Below are 14,707 nucleotides of genomic sequence, written 5' to 3' on the forward strand. Positions count from 1 at the left end.
TGGAAAACTTCAAGTCTTCTAAGCTGCGACCAGTTGCCAGGAATCGGAGGGTGGCTATATGGCGTTGGTTGGGGGGGGGGGGGGCGGTTTTGAGCGGGCTTGGGGGAACTGGGTTCACACCAAATCCAGCCTCATCTCTAATGGTGAGCTAGGGTCCACACTAACATTAACCAGATACCAGTGTTACACATACTAGTCCTCAGTAACAGGTCAGTGGAGGGCGAGCATAAGTCCCTGTTCACAAATTGAAGTGCTTTGACTGTATAAAAGGAATTCCATTATTTTAGCACTGTAGCACCTGTTCACACCTATGCAACGCGCTTCTGTGCGACTTGGAGAATGCAACATTTTTAGTCACATAGACTTCAATGGGAGCGTATGGAAACCACATGAAAATGCATGTAACAAGCCCCTACCCCCTAGCAACCTATATTTTATTTCACCTTCATTGGCCAATACAAAAACACATAACACATGAAATTGCATGAAAAAAATGCACAAAAAAGCACAAGGCAATGCAGAAGCACAAGTTTGAATGGAGACTTAAAGTGACACTAAACTCAGGAGTTAAAGGAGAACTATGAGGCGAGTGCTTTTTATTCTGACTCCGATCGTTGTGATAGCGAGATATATCCCTTGCTGAGACCTCTATGCCTGGCCTGTATAAACAGATATACTCACTGCGGACAATACCACTGACTGGTGGATCGGACGGGGGAAGGGGCGGGTACAGCTGGCTCTGCATCTAGATAGGCTGAGCCAGCTGTCAGTCACGCAGCTGGGCGGATCCCGGCACAATTGTCGGGATCCGCTTCAGCTGCGGCGTCTCAGTATACCGCGAGTTACAGCTCGCGGTATACTGAGCCTAGGGTGACGGGAGGACGCTAGTTTGTGTCCTCCCGTTACCCTAAGGAGAACTATGGGGAAAAGACTTAACCCCATAGTTCTCCTTTAAATCTTAAAAATGCATTCAAGTCCCTTCACTATTAACAAACATGTATCTTATTTGTACACGGTCAGCATGAGTTCAGAGATGATTTAAGGATCTACAGTGATACACAAATAAGATACATTTGTATTAATAGTAAGGTACTTGAATGCATTTTTAAGATTGAACTTCTAAAGTTAGTGTCCCTTTAAATATTTTAGGGCCTGTGTCATCAGGCTTCGGGCTTGTGTCTATGGCATCAGTTTGAGACACTTCAGTATTCAATGATTTCCCATGCATGAAATGTAGGTCTCTGTAACATATGTCATATTTATAAAAATGAAAACATTACAACCCTAACCTGATGTTTTACATTTGTTATTTGCAGACAGGGAATTCATTATTTCACCAAAACCTCACCATTGATCCCTTTTGAGGGCCTACAGTACATAATCAAGATCCTGTAAAAGAGGATGTTAGCCCTCTCCATCCTCCACACAATCATGTTATAAATAAGTAAATATCTAGTGCAGGGGTAGACAACCTTGACATCCAGCTTCGTGAAACTACAAATCCCAGCATGCCTTAGCCTCTGGGAGTCATGTCTGTGTCTGTCGGAGTGTTGCAATGCCTCGTGGGACTTGTAGTTCCACAACAGCTGGTGTGCTGATGGTTTGCCACAGGGTGAATACGGCCTGTACATGCCAGCTGTTTACCAGCATTAAAATCTCCAAGCAGCATTCACATATCTAAGCAGGCAAATGTGGCCAGATGTGAATTTAAAAAAATATTTTCTCTCTCTCTTTACAATATATAGATATGTGCATATTACCTGATGATAATTTTCTGTCATCCGTAACAAAGTAATAGCAGTATGATGAGTGACACCTATGCCTGGTGCTCACAGCACTATTTCATTCATTAAAGTAGTATTAAGGTGTGGGTGTTTTTTTACCTTAATGCATTCTCTGCATTAGGGTAAACATGGCCCTGCCCCTTTTTTTAAAAAAAAACTAGAAAACGAGGAATTAACAACTTTTAAAGAAAAACAGCAACAGCCTCCAGCAAAGGTGGGTCTCCTTGTAGGATGCATTTTTGTTAAAAAAAAAGGAGGCTTTAATATCACTTTAAGCCTTGGCCATATTTACAAATCATTCAAACAAAACCCCAAACTGGTCATTGCCATTTTTTATTTAACCCCTTCACGACCTACAATGTACATTGCGGACATCGGTGCTGTTTAAACAGACTCCCAGAGGCAAAAGCCGACTGTCGGCTTTACAATAAAAGCGATTCTGGCGACTCAGCTGACGCCAGATCGCTTCTACGGCCCGGTGAAGGGGTCCCCCCCCGGCGTGTTTCCCGGGCTCCGTTGCCCCTCCTACGGGCCCGGCTTCTCTGGTGTCGGCGGGAAGCAGATGGACGAACCTCCATTCGTCGATCCCCTCTCCATTCTATGGGACCGGGAGCGATGCAGATTGCATCACTTCCGGTCACATAGCTGTCAGTGCTGGGCTCCGGAAACCTGCGATCTGCACTTCAATAGCTTATTTGGAGTGGAAAGGTGACACTGGGGGTTTTTTGGAACCCCAGTGTCACCTTAAAGAGTACCTGTTACCACCATCTGCTATCACATGGGGGGTTTGTAAGCCCCCCTATGTGATAGCACTTAATGTAAAGTTAAAAAAAAATAACAGTTTTTATAATTAACATTAAATAAAATAAATCTAAAAATAATAATTTTTTTTAAAGTCCCGCCCCCGTGAGCACGTGCGTCTTCGCGTAAACACGCGTCGGGTGCGCCTACGTATGAAAACGACGAACGCGCTACACATGTTGGGTATCGCTGCGCATGCTGGAGTGAGAGCAATAATTCTCGGGCCAGTATTTTTGGATATCTCTAAACTGCTGACATGTAGGGGCTTTTAAAGCGTCGTCTATGGACTTTTTGGGGTACTGAATTTTGTTGCCGCTTCACGAACGCACACAATTTTTAACCTGGACATGTTGGGTATCTATTTACTTGTTGTAACCTAACCTTTATATTTTTTTAAAAACTGTGTTTGGGGCATTTAAGCCCATTTTTCACTAATTTGTGAGGTTTGATAAGGAGTTGCGCTAATATCATGCAACAAATTTGCAACTGCTACCATTTTATTCTATAAGATCTTGGCTTTCAGAAAATATATAATGTTTGGGGGTTTTAAGTAATTTTCAGGCCTAAAATGGGGAATATAACATGGATGCAAAAAATTGAAAAAAAGCCTGTTATGAAGGGGTTAATGTCTGGATTTACACTATTGCATTGTAGTAACACTTGTGTTAGGCCCCCATTCTGATTGGGCGAGTCTCAGACTATGGATTGTTTGCACGCTGGGATGGCCTGGCTGGGCATCTTGTTTAACATCTGTGGTCTTTTTGCAGACCTATTTCCCAATGTATTGAGTGAATGGGATGTTTAAGGTGCCTTTAAGATTAGGGCACCTTAAAGTGCAACTGAAGCCAACACTTTCTTTTTTAGTTTTCGATATAATAGAAGGGGATTAGAATCTCTGTCAGAAATGCTGGTGACCATTATTAGTGAAAGAAAATCCCACATTTTGGGTTGTTATCAGAAAAGAAAAATATGGGAAATCTTCCAATAGTAGTTCTGCTGACTACCATGGATTTCCCTCTCTTTGAAGGGATTTCCTCTCCTTTCCTGTTGTGGGACAGGCACAGCAAGGCAAACCATATTTCCTTTGCTGCATGAGAATATATAATGCCAGTGCCACACAACTATTACTTGCGCACACTCTCTTCCCTTGCAAAGGCAGCACAGCTCTACTAACCCCGGACTCACTTAGGGTGGGAGGATATAGGTGAGGTCAGCGATGACAGACAGCTCCCTCCACCAATCAGAGTTCCCCTCCATCCTTCCGCAGACTAACAACAGAAAGGCGAGGGGGGCCAGTGAGCTCTGTGTATGGTGTGTCTATGCTACATTGTGTGGAACTTTCCATGCTGAACTCAGGGCCCCCCTTGTGACAAATAGAATTGTCTTTAACCCACCTCCTTATATGCAGCCCTGAGTAGAATACACGGTGCAGTCAGGAAATCACTCCGGCCCCGTATTGATTATAAGCTCCCATTCTCCCTCTATACAATGTTTAGGTGCACAGAGTCATTTATTTTCACATAATAATACCAGATATTCTTTAGGATGATACTGACAGACTGTCTTACACTGATTTAATATAAACGTTCCACTGCGATCTCCGTGTGACTAGCCGTTTTTTGACCTACTGCGGCACCCGTACTTGTAGTCCAGCGCTCCTGTAGTTGTAGTTCCTGGTGCATGACTTGCAGGGAGAGATGTCGGAATCCGGGAGTCCATCTGCTGTTACTATGCTCGATGTGCAGACGCTTATTATTAAGAAGGACGAGATCGAAACTCAGATAAAAGCTTATTATGATGTCCTGGAGGATGTAAGTGAGTTCGGCTCTATGTAGTATTTTGTGTCATCCTTATGTACATCATGTACTCGGCATTTGTTTTTATTATTGTATTGTCCGCCATTAATGTTCTGTTTTGAGCACAGTATTCACCCTGCTGAGCAGCAATATGCTGTGAGGATAGAACATATGGGCACTTCTATCACAGTATATTATGGAAAGGATCAGGCTCAGGGACTGTCATCCTGATCCTGGCCAGTTTGCAGGATGGAAGTTTAGGCTTTTCCAGAATTCACTGGTTGCATGCTCGTTCCAAATCAAGTGAATCACTAATGCTGGTCATAGACGGCTTGAATTTTGGCTGATTTCCGGCTGTGGTTGCTGAATACAATAGCCGCCAGTGCAGATTCCACCTCCGTGCACTGTAGTGTGGGAATCAATAGATTTCCTGTGTTCAGCCTGTGGGCGCAATGGGAATATATATTCATGTATGAGCAACTTAAAGTGTATTTCCACTTTTGCAGTCAAATTTGAGAAACACCCTCTATATGTTTGTTATGTGTTCCCATTCACACAGCATATGTAAAATATATTATTGCCTTTTTTGATGTTTCTTTGGTGAAGGCCTTTGTGCAGATTCCAGGCTACTCTGAGCAGTTTGAACGTAGAGGGACAAACTCAGGGACAGACTGAGCTTCTTCTTCAAGTTTGAATGCCTGAAAGGATTTAACCCTTTGTTGGCTCAGACAGTGTTTAACCAGTTGACATCCACGGTGTTAAACCCCCTTCCCATCCAGGCCATTTTTCAGTATTCAGCGCTGCGATTTAGAACTGATAATGAAATTTGCCAGCACAGTACAAACAGGGTTCATTAGAGTAAACATAACTTCCCCATTTCCCTCCTGAAGATTACATGGGGGGATTTTAGGTTGGATTTCTAAGCAAGTTTAAAGCACTTAAAAATGTAAGCATTTTGCATGCCATTGTGGGAGGACATGACTACATGCCGACCCAGACCTGCACGGTGCCTTCACTTGGACACACACTGTCTATGTCCAAGTGCATCCGTGTCCTCCCATAGGGATGTACAGGTGGTTGCATGCAGCACCTGTCTCTCTTTGGAACAGGTCTCTGCATGGCCATGTGCCCACCCATGTGAATGAGTCCTTAAGGCCGCGTTCGGCTGCGTGGATTTGGCCTTGCGGATCTGGTGACATGAACGGTTCCATACATTGCTATGGGGACCGTTCATGTGACCGCGTGGGTCTGCGCGATCCTAACCGCCCCCCGCCCAAATTGCTCCCTGTTGCTTTTTTTTTTTTTACACGCTGATTAGCGTTCCCTACTGCTTTCAATAGAACCGCGCTGATTAGCACGGTTTTGGGAGTTTTTAATTGCGTTTGAACTCTGAAACGTAATTCAAAATGCCCAAAACCGCCTTTCTAAAAACGTGCGTAAACCGCGCTGATCCGCACCCTACCTGGTGAGAATGCGGCCTTAAAGAGAACTGTGGGGTAAACTTTTTATCCCATAGTTCTCTTAAGGGTCACGGGAGGACATATAATATCATCCTCTCATGACCCAAAGTTCAGTATATAGCAGGCTGTTGCCCACTATATACTTAGAGCGCCACAGCTGGGACTGAACCCAACAATACTGTCGAGATCCACCCAGCTGAGTGAGTGAGAGTGGGCTCTGCCTATCTAGAGGCACAACCAGCTGTGCCCGCCCCCTCCCCCGTCCGTTTCTCCTGTCAGCGCTGGAGGATCGGAGCGGGTAGGGGGGAAATCCCTGCGCGGAAAGTCACCGCTCTCTGCAGGGAGATGATCAGGAAGTGTGCGAGCGACGGTATGCGTTCACTCACTTCCTGATCAATAGAGCCGACGTGTGACAGTTTCATTGTCACACGTCGGCTCTAACTATTAGGTTGAGTGGAAATCACTCACCTCATAGTTCTCCTTTAACCCCTTCATGACTGAGGCCTTTTTTTCATTTTTTGTACCCATGTTCTATTCCACATTTTAGGCCTGAAAATTACTTAAAACCCCCCAACATTATATATTTTCTGAATGCCAAGACCCTATAGAATAAAATGGTGGTAGTTGCAAATTTTTATGTTGCGCAATATTAGCGCAACTCCTTATTAAATTTACATGATTTAGAAACCACTATATCTCAAAGCAGACCTTTCCCCATATCTTTAAATTAACAACAAACACACCTTGAGAAATGTTTAGTAGTGACAATCTACAAACAAAAACTTCTAGATAATTGCCGGCTTTGTATTCTTTGCATACCTTATTTCTCTTTTCTTCCCCACTCTTCCGGCAGTGGCCATGTTTACTAAGGGCAAATGACTAGATCTACTTTTACTTCCTGGAAACTCTGGCACATGTGACTAGGACATGTGACCATGCACATCATCTCAGAGGAGGAAAATGCCTTTCCCTGAGATCTCCTGAGATTACAGATGAGATTTCCCAGCAATGCCCTGCTGATGACAAGGCAATCCCAATGTGCATTGCTTTGGCAAACTGAAATCATTTTGCCCTTTTTATAGCAGGAACTGAATGCTCTGCAAGTGTAAGTATAGACACCTGAGATGTCTATGTTATTATTATTATTATTATTATTATTATTATTATTCATACATAGAGGGATGTATTGGTAGAATTTGATTTTTTGAGTGTAAAGGTCCACTTTAAGCCTGCTTATTAGACAATGATCAACATCATCATCCTCCCACACTCCAAAAAGACATGCTGGAAGGTTTACTGGCTCCTGCCTAAATCGACCTTAGTATGTATGTGTGTGTATGTGAGATAGGGACCTTAGATCGTAAGCTCCTTGAGGGCAGGAAGTGATGTGAATGTGCAACTATGTAAAATGCTGCGTAAATTGTCAGCGCTATATAAATACCAGTAATACATAAAATAGCAGAATCATGGGGTGGAGCATGTGACATAAGGATTTCATACCCTTTGGCAGATAGAATGGTTCACATATATGTATAACAGCTGTACATTTTACTATTTTGCTGTTTTAAAGTAAAACTTTTTGGGTGTGTGGTGGGTTACAGGAAATGCAATGGCTGAGAATGGCAGCCTTCAGCTACTGTTGTCCCTTTAGGAATGAACAAGCCACTACACACAAGCAAAGGATGAAGCGGAGTCAGCAGGATCGATGTTTGGTATAAGATCACTGGATTGGGGCTGTAGGTAAAAATACGCCCAGGCAGCCTACACTCGGGAGTAAGAGACGTTATTAAAAATAAAAGTTTAATTGGGCGTTAATAGGCACATTACATCCAAAGTGTCTTTGATTAAAATCTGCAATAATGGCTTAAAATATGCTTTACTTTGTCTTTATAAGTATTATACTAATGAGTATGAAATGGCTTAGAGTAATATCATAATGCTTCATTCACAGCAAAAGAATGTTGGAATGGAAGGACCACTCGTGGACATTGAGGGTTTCCCAAGGGCAGACGTAGACCTCTACCAAATTCGGACAGTACGGCATGACATTATCTGTAAGTGTTTTAATAACTTTATTTCAACATCATTGGTCTTGTTCTGTTATGCTAGAAGTCTCTTTGCATTAATTAGTGCTTGTTTATGTAAATGTCAGGAGGAGGCCATGTTTGACTGTTGTGTTGTTGCCCCCTCAGGATACGATCATCTACTTTGTACTTGCTCCCTAGCTTCTATCATATTATATCCGATAACTACAGTACATGTTGTAGTCCACCCAAAATAATTTGTCAAGTCTGAAGGAATGCTAGTTGGCTCAGTCATTCCTAAGGTTCTTTATACTTGGCAAATATATTATAGCTTAATGTGTTGGTGCGCTGCGGTGTCATTCATTGTGAACAACTTTCCTGTTCCCTCACACAAAGGATTTGGAATCGCATTTAACATTGCCTAGCTTGCCCAGGGCCGGCTTGGCTCTTATTGGTTCATTGAAGAGGATGGTGATTTCATGTCCCACACATGGGCCATTTTTATTCTTCCACATGTGTATGAATCATGCAAACCTACTTATAGAAAATGTTTTTCACATTTTTGTAGACACTAGACAATGATTTTGTTTGGTAGAACTCCTTTTTAAAACTCTGTGGTATCCACAGTTTCCAAATCAGTCCCCTACTATAGCTGTTGCATATCTGGTTTGGCTTTCTGCCGAGTGGTGTATAGTCACTTCTGGATTCTCTGTCGGCATAGCCTAGGACAAATGTGTCAAACTCAAGGCCCAGGGGCCCAATCCAGCCAACCAGGCCATTTCCTAGACTTCAACTTTCAGATCTAGGTATTAAGTTATTACTAAAACCAGTGATAATCGAATGCAGAGGCAATTATGATAAAGATTAGATATATTTAGATAGTCTTACAGATACCTTTTGAGGGCAACCATAATGTTGATGTGGCCCAAGATTAAATTGAGTTTGACACCCCAGGCCTAGGAGATGCCACTTTACAGAATAAATCCAAGCTGAATATGCTGGGGCAAACAGAGATGCCAGAATCTCTTGTGGGTGATTGAACTTGTATGTGTGTATTCAACAGTGAAAGAAAAAACATAACATTTTTGCTTGAATGGCCTTCTAAGCTCTATGAGGGGAAGTTATCAAAATCTGGAGCAGTTGCCCAGGGTAACCCATCGGCATCTCTCTTCAGTTAAGTTTTTAAAATGAAAGAGAGAAGATGATTGTTTGTCTGCTTTGCCAGTTTTGATAAAACCCCCTGACTGTGCCTAATGAAGTAGCAATATAAAATGTTGCCTGAATTAGGAAACGAGGCAAAAACATGTGTGCTCTGTTTTTGGACCAAGGTTTGCAAAATGATCATAAAGCCATCATGGAAGAGATTGAAGAGGCCTTGCACAACTTACATGCACGGGACAAAGAAAAGAGACTGAACGATGAAGTAGAGGCCCAGGCTGAAGCTCTACAGCGTAACCTTGAGCTACCTGTCCCCTTCGCTAGAGTTGATGCTGTCACTCCAGGGTCTCCAGCCAGCATGTCTGTAAGTTCACTATACTTACCAGGTATAATTGCTGTACTTAATGTTGTTTCCTCTCTGGTACGCAGAAGGTAATTTTTGTGCAACTGCAGTGATTATACATTCTAGTTCACATATTTCTTCACCAGGAATTAAGTAATATTGCAGAACAGTAAAGAAAATGTATATATTGAACTAATTCTATTGATGCCAAGGAAATAGAAGTCTAAATATACGAGAGCTGGTTGATCCCATGCAAAGATAATCACCCCCAATGGTGGCATACAGGGGCTTGTTCCTATGACATTAACATGGCCTGTAAAGTGCAGAGATAACAAGTGGCAGCTGAAGATTTCCAGACTGATGGATTTTTTCCCCCCTGTTATAGATATTTGGAAGTGTAGAAAATAAAGTGTGATTATTCTCTTGGTGTTTTCTCATTCAGCAGTAAAGAGGAACTTTTTTTTTTTTTTTATCATCAAAACCATATTTATTATATATAACCCTTAAGCTGGTTCCAAAATACACGCTTTATACAGAAAATCCCACATGTGGCTGCACCGTAGACCTCGACAGATCGCCGTCTCTCTTCATCTCTACGAAGCATTATCCTTTGCCTCTTGCTCCCCCTGGAAGAGTTTTGCTTTTATGTCTGAATGTGCTCAGATTGTTCGCATTCCTCCGATTTAAAATACAATCCAATAAAAGCTCTGGCAGGCAGAAAGAATAGCACCAGTATGCCCGGACAAAGGACGAAACGTTTATGGTATCTGGGGGCTCAGTGCCAGGCACACGGCTCTCAGAAAACGCAGTACAGTAAAGAGGAACTTTATCTTTTAAATGACAACAAAGACACCTTTTTAGAAATATTTAGTAATGACAATCTACGAACGGATGCTTATATAAAATATCCGGCTTTTTATTCTTTGCATACCTTATTTTTCTTTTCTTCCTCAATTCTTCTCACAGTGACTGTTTTAACTAAGGACAGGTTACTAGATCTCCCTTTACTTCCTAGAACTCTGGCACATGTGACTGGGACATGTGACCATGCACATCATCTCAGGGGAAAAACAGCCTTTCCCTGAGATGAGGTTTCCCAGCAATGCTCTGCTGAGGTAAACTTCCCAAGATGCTTCTCTCAGGCATGGGCTACATGACTAATGCCTAAGATGACCAGTAAGTGGAAAACAGTAATTGTAAAATATGTTGTTTATTTATTTATGGGAACCCAAGCGCAAAATATACAACCTTGTTCAGAAAGAAAAACATGTAATCGGCGGAATTCAGTTTAAAAACTTAATTCCAAATGAGAACTGGGGCAGAGGCCAGCACGGAATGTGTCATCAGTGGCAGTGCAGAGAGCTGTGATTGTATCTTCATTTACAGCAGCCCACAGGCTTTAAATGCCTGAGGTGTGACGGCCGATATGATTTCTTTCATTATGCCCTGATGAAAGGGGTGTGTTTGGAACCCCTGAAATGCGTCAGCTACTCTACTTTTATGCCCCCCCCTGACCGCAATGGAATAATATTATATTCTGTCTATTTTTATTGGTGTGGCGCTTCAATTATCTACTGTGTTCACTGTCGAGCCAAGGATACTGTGGAGATCCTCACCCATTAGCCAGATCACACATATTCATATCGCTTAAAGTGGACCTTTACCCCCTTTCACTATACACTGAGTGGCCAGATTATTATGACCACCTGACGTTTGTAGGCAAATTAGCTATAATTTGGCGCTGAAGTTGCTAGAGGGCCAGACCATTATAAATAGGGAAGCAGGTTGTTTACCACGACAGTAGAAGTGATCTTTTTCTGCAGATAAGGGGAAACAACGCGATTTAACAGCCTTTGAACGTGGGATGATTGTTGGCGCTCGGAGCCATTTAGCGAGTATCAGCAAAACAGCAGAATTCGTTAAATGTTCAAGAGCAGCTGTTGTTAAAGTGTTTAAAGACTGGACTGTCAGCCGAAAATCTGGGTCTTAACGTGCGAATTGTGGCTGTGAGCTACTAGCCAATGTTAGGGCAGAACGGAGAGTGGCAAGACTGGTACAAGACAACAGAAGGGCAACAGTGCAGTGTCAGATTCCTCGCATCACCTTTCAACATCTCGTGGAGTCACGAGGCGGCCCAACAAAGTCATCTCGTGGCCCAACGAAGTACTGATGGGGTGGTCATAATAATCTGGCCACTCATTGTATATTTGCTATGCATCTTATGCCACTTTAGGCAGTGAAGTAGGTGTGCAATGCATGAGAGTTCTGAGTCCTGTTTAGGTGCAGCAGGAAGCCTCACTCTAAGTAAGATTGTCACACTTGAATAATCAGATTGTAAAAAACCAGAATAAGGCAGTTCCATGTAATAAGTATTTCACATCTGGATTTCATTGAAATTCTCTGTTCCTGTGACATCTGCTGATGGTAAGCAAAGCAGCCGTCATGCTTCCCGCTAAGACTTATTTACTTTAGTGACCAGCATTGATGGCTGTGGCTGAAATAACCAATTCATACGGCCGCCTGCTTTCTTCTTTGTAATTACTTTGCAGATAACTAAAGTACTTGGATCATAAACATATGGTCAAATAGATAGAATTAGGCATAATTCCATCTGTGCAGTAGAACTGAGCCTGTTGTAAATGTGTTTGTTGGTAAAATGCAGGTCCTTTATTACATAGTTACATAGTATTTGAGGTTGAATAAAGACACAGGTCCATCAAGTCCAACCTTTGTTACATAGTTACATAGTATTTGAGGTTGAATAAAGACATATGTCCATCAAGTCCAACCTGTTGTGTTAGGGATGTCCCGATACCGATGCTAGCATCGGAATCGGGCCCGATACAGGGCATTTTGACAAGTACTTGTCAAACTGCCCCGTGGTGGGGGCACCTTCCGTGGTGGGGTCCCCTGGGCAGGCTGAGCGGAGGAGCGTTGCGTCACTGCTGTGGGCGGAGCTCCAGGTGGGGTCCTAATGTAGGTGGCCGGCGACTGCCCAGAGGACTCCACCTGGAGCTCCGCCCACCGGAGCAGCAGTGATGCCATGCTCCTCTTCGCCGACGATGTCCTTCAGTGCCGGAGAGCAGCGGCGAGTCAGCGCTGGTCCGGCGGGAGGAGTTCCAGGTGGGGTCCTAATTTAGCTGGCAGGCACCTCTGGGCCAGCTAAATTAGGACCCCACCTGGAGCTCCTCCCACCGGACCAGCGCTGAAGTACTTGTACGTGGGCCTGAAAAAGGGGCATCGGGACATCCCTATGTTGTGTGTATGGTCCTACAGATGTGTGCGTATGTATAGGTCCCTGTGTGTTCCCATTCTTAAAAGTACTCGCCTCTTGAATGATTCCACACTATCGGCCGAAATCACAGCATGTGGTAGCGAGTTCCAGACCCTGATTGATCTAACTGAGAAGAAACCCCTTCGCCCCTTGTGCTGAAATTTTTTCTCCACCAATTTTAGGTGGTGGCCTCTCGTCCTTGTCATGGAGTTAATTTATAAAGAGTTTGCTGCTAATGTTGCTATCCCCGGTAAACATTTTATACATGAAAATCATATCCCCCCTTAATCTCCTTACTTCCAATGAGAACATGTTTAAATTTAGTAGCCTGTTCTCATAGCTCTTGTCCTCCATACCCCTAATGAGTTTGGTTGCCCTCCTCTGGACTTTTTCCAGCTCAAGGACATCCTTTCTGTTCACTGGTGCCAAAAACTGGACCCCATACTCCAGATGAGGCCGAACTAGAGCTGCAGCTAACGATTATTTTCAAAATCGATTAGTTAGCTGATTATTAAGTTCGATTAATCGGATAAACAATAAAATAAAGTTTAAAAAATGGCTCCAGTGATAGGACGAACCATTGATCAATAAAGTGGTACAATTATAGACTTGTCCCTGCAAAACATTCCCCTCTTAATACAGGACAGGACTCTACTTGCTTTGTTTACCACAGCCTGGCACTGCAAGCTGTTGTTCAGCCTGTGGTCTACAATGACCCCCAAGTCTATTTCCCTTTCGGACTTCCCCAGCGGAGCTCCCAGTGTTTGTGTGTGTGTGTACACGAGTCCCTGTTTGTATGTTGCGGTCTCTGAGGAAGGGATGTAAATGCATTTTGAATGATTCAATACTCTCAGCTGATACCAATTCTTGTGGCAGCGAGTTCCAAACCTTAACCACGCTGACTGAAAAGAAGCCCCTACGCCCCTTGTGCTTAAATCTTTTCTCCACCAGTTTTAGGTGGTGGCCTCTAGTCCTTGTTACGGAGTTTACTGTAAAAAGTTTATTGCTGATGTTGCCATCATTTAGTAGCCTGTTCTCATAGCTTAGGTCCTCCAGACCCTCAATTAGTTTAGTTGCCCTTCTCTGGACTCTCTCCACCTCAAGGACCTCTTTTCTGTGGATTGGTGACCAAAACTGGACCGCATACTCCAGATGAGGCCGAACCAGTGATCTATAAAGTGGCAAAATTATTGCTTTGTCTCTAGAGCAGGTGATTCCTATTTATTTGATTCCTATTCAAGAGAATTACTTTATATATAGTCAATATAGGCACAGAGGTAAATTTTTTTTAACATTTTCTAATGGTGTGCCTCGTGATTTTTTTCATGAAAAAAGTGTGCCTTTGCACAAAAAAGGTTGAAAAACACTGCTCTGGAGTACATTAGATGTATGAAGAAAGAGAACGGCATAATAGGGAATTTGTAGATTTTTATGTTTCTACATTAATAGCCATTTGTTTAACAAAGTTTACGTATTAAAGTAGTATTAAGCTCTTTCTTTCAATAATGAATCCAGATCAAACAAATATACATTAACCAGCTAATATTTCTTTAAATTTTTGCCCAAGCACTTAGTCGTCATGTCTCTGAACGGCTCCAACTCTCTCAGCTCACCTTCTCTGAACTTCCTGTCCAGTACAAAGTCACAAGGGACAGAGCAGTCTCCAGCAGGCATCCATATATTAGCTTGGAAAAGGGAGGCAAGAGGAAGTAGGTGCAAGGAGCAGAGGACTGCCTTGCTAGGTCTATGTGTTTGTGGAGACACACACAGCTTACTAATACGCGCAAGGGTGGCTCCATAGGACCCTGCAAGGGAAAGGAGCCGCCTTAAAAAAGGGATATCAGGGCCAGTGCTCAGGAAACCGTCTGATTTTGCAGGAAACTAAAACGTTTAAACATCAAGAAGCAGCATCCATTGTAAGTTATTTAATAAGCATTTGACATAGCTTGAGAGACACAAATAATGTACAGTTTTGTTAATAGTTAAAGCAGAATTAAACCTTTGTTTCTTTTTGCATATATCTACATATGCATGTATGTATGTATGTGTGTGTGTATATATATATAT

At 42.8% G+C, this 14,707-nt stretch overlaps 1 protein-coding gene across 1 annotated transcript in view; it reads left to right on the plus strand.

Moving 5' to 3' along the window:
* The first annotated feature begins 4,225 nt into the window (after positions 1–4,225).
* PSMD9 (proteasome 26S subunit, non-ATPase 9) overlaps positions 4,226–14,707 on the plus strand; it is a 23,029-nt gene continuing 12,547 nt past the window's right edge. The window contains exons 1-3 of the mRNA XM_018557186.1: positions 4,226–4,396; positions 7,793–7,895; positions 9,194–9,387. Of these exons, the coding sequence (XP_018412688.1) occupies positions 4,283–4,396; positions 7,793–7,895; positions 9,194–9,387 (411 nt within the window). The 5' untranslated portion in view covers positions 4,226–4,282. The remainder of the gene's footprint in view (positions 4,397–7,792; positions 7,896–9,193; positions 9,388–14,707) is intronic.

This window comes from Nanorana parkeri, unplaced genomic scaffold (assembly GCF_000935625.1).
Source record: "Nanorana parkeri isolate BGI_ZX_2015 unplaced genomic scaffold, ASM93562v1 scaffold13, whole genome shotgun sequence".
Taxonomy (NCBI): domain Eukaryota; kingdom Metazoa; phylum Chordata; class Amphibia; order Anura; family Dicroglossidae; genus Nanorana; species Nanorana parkeri.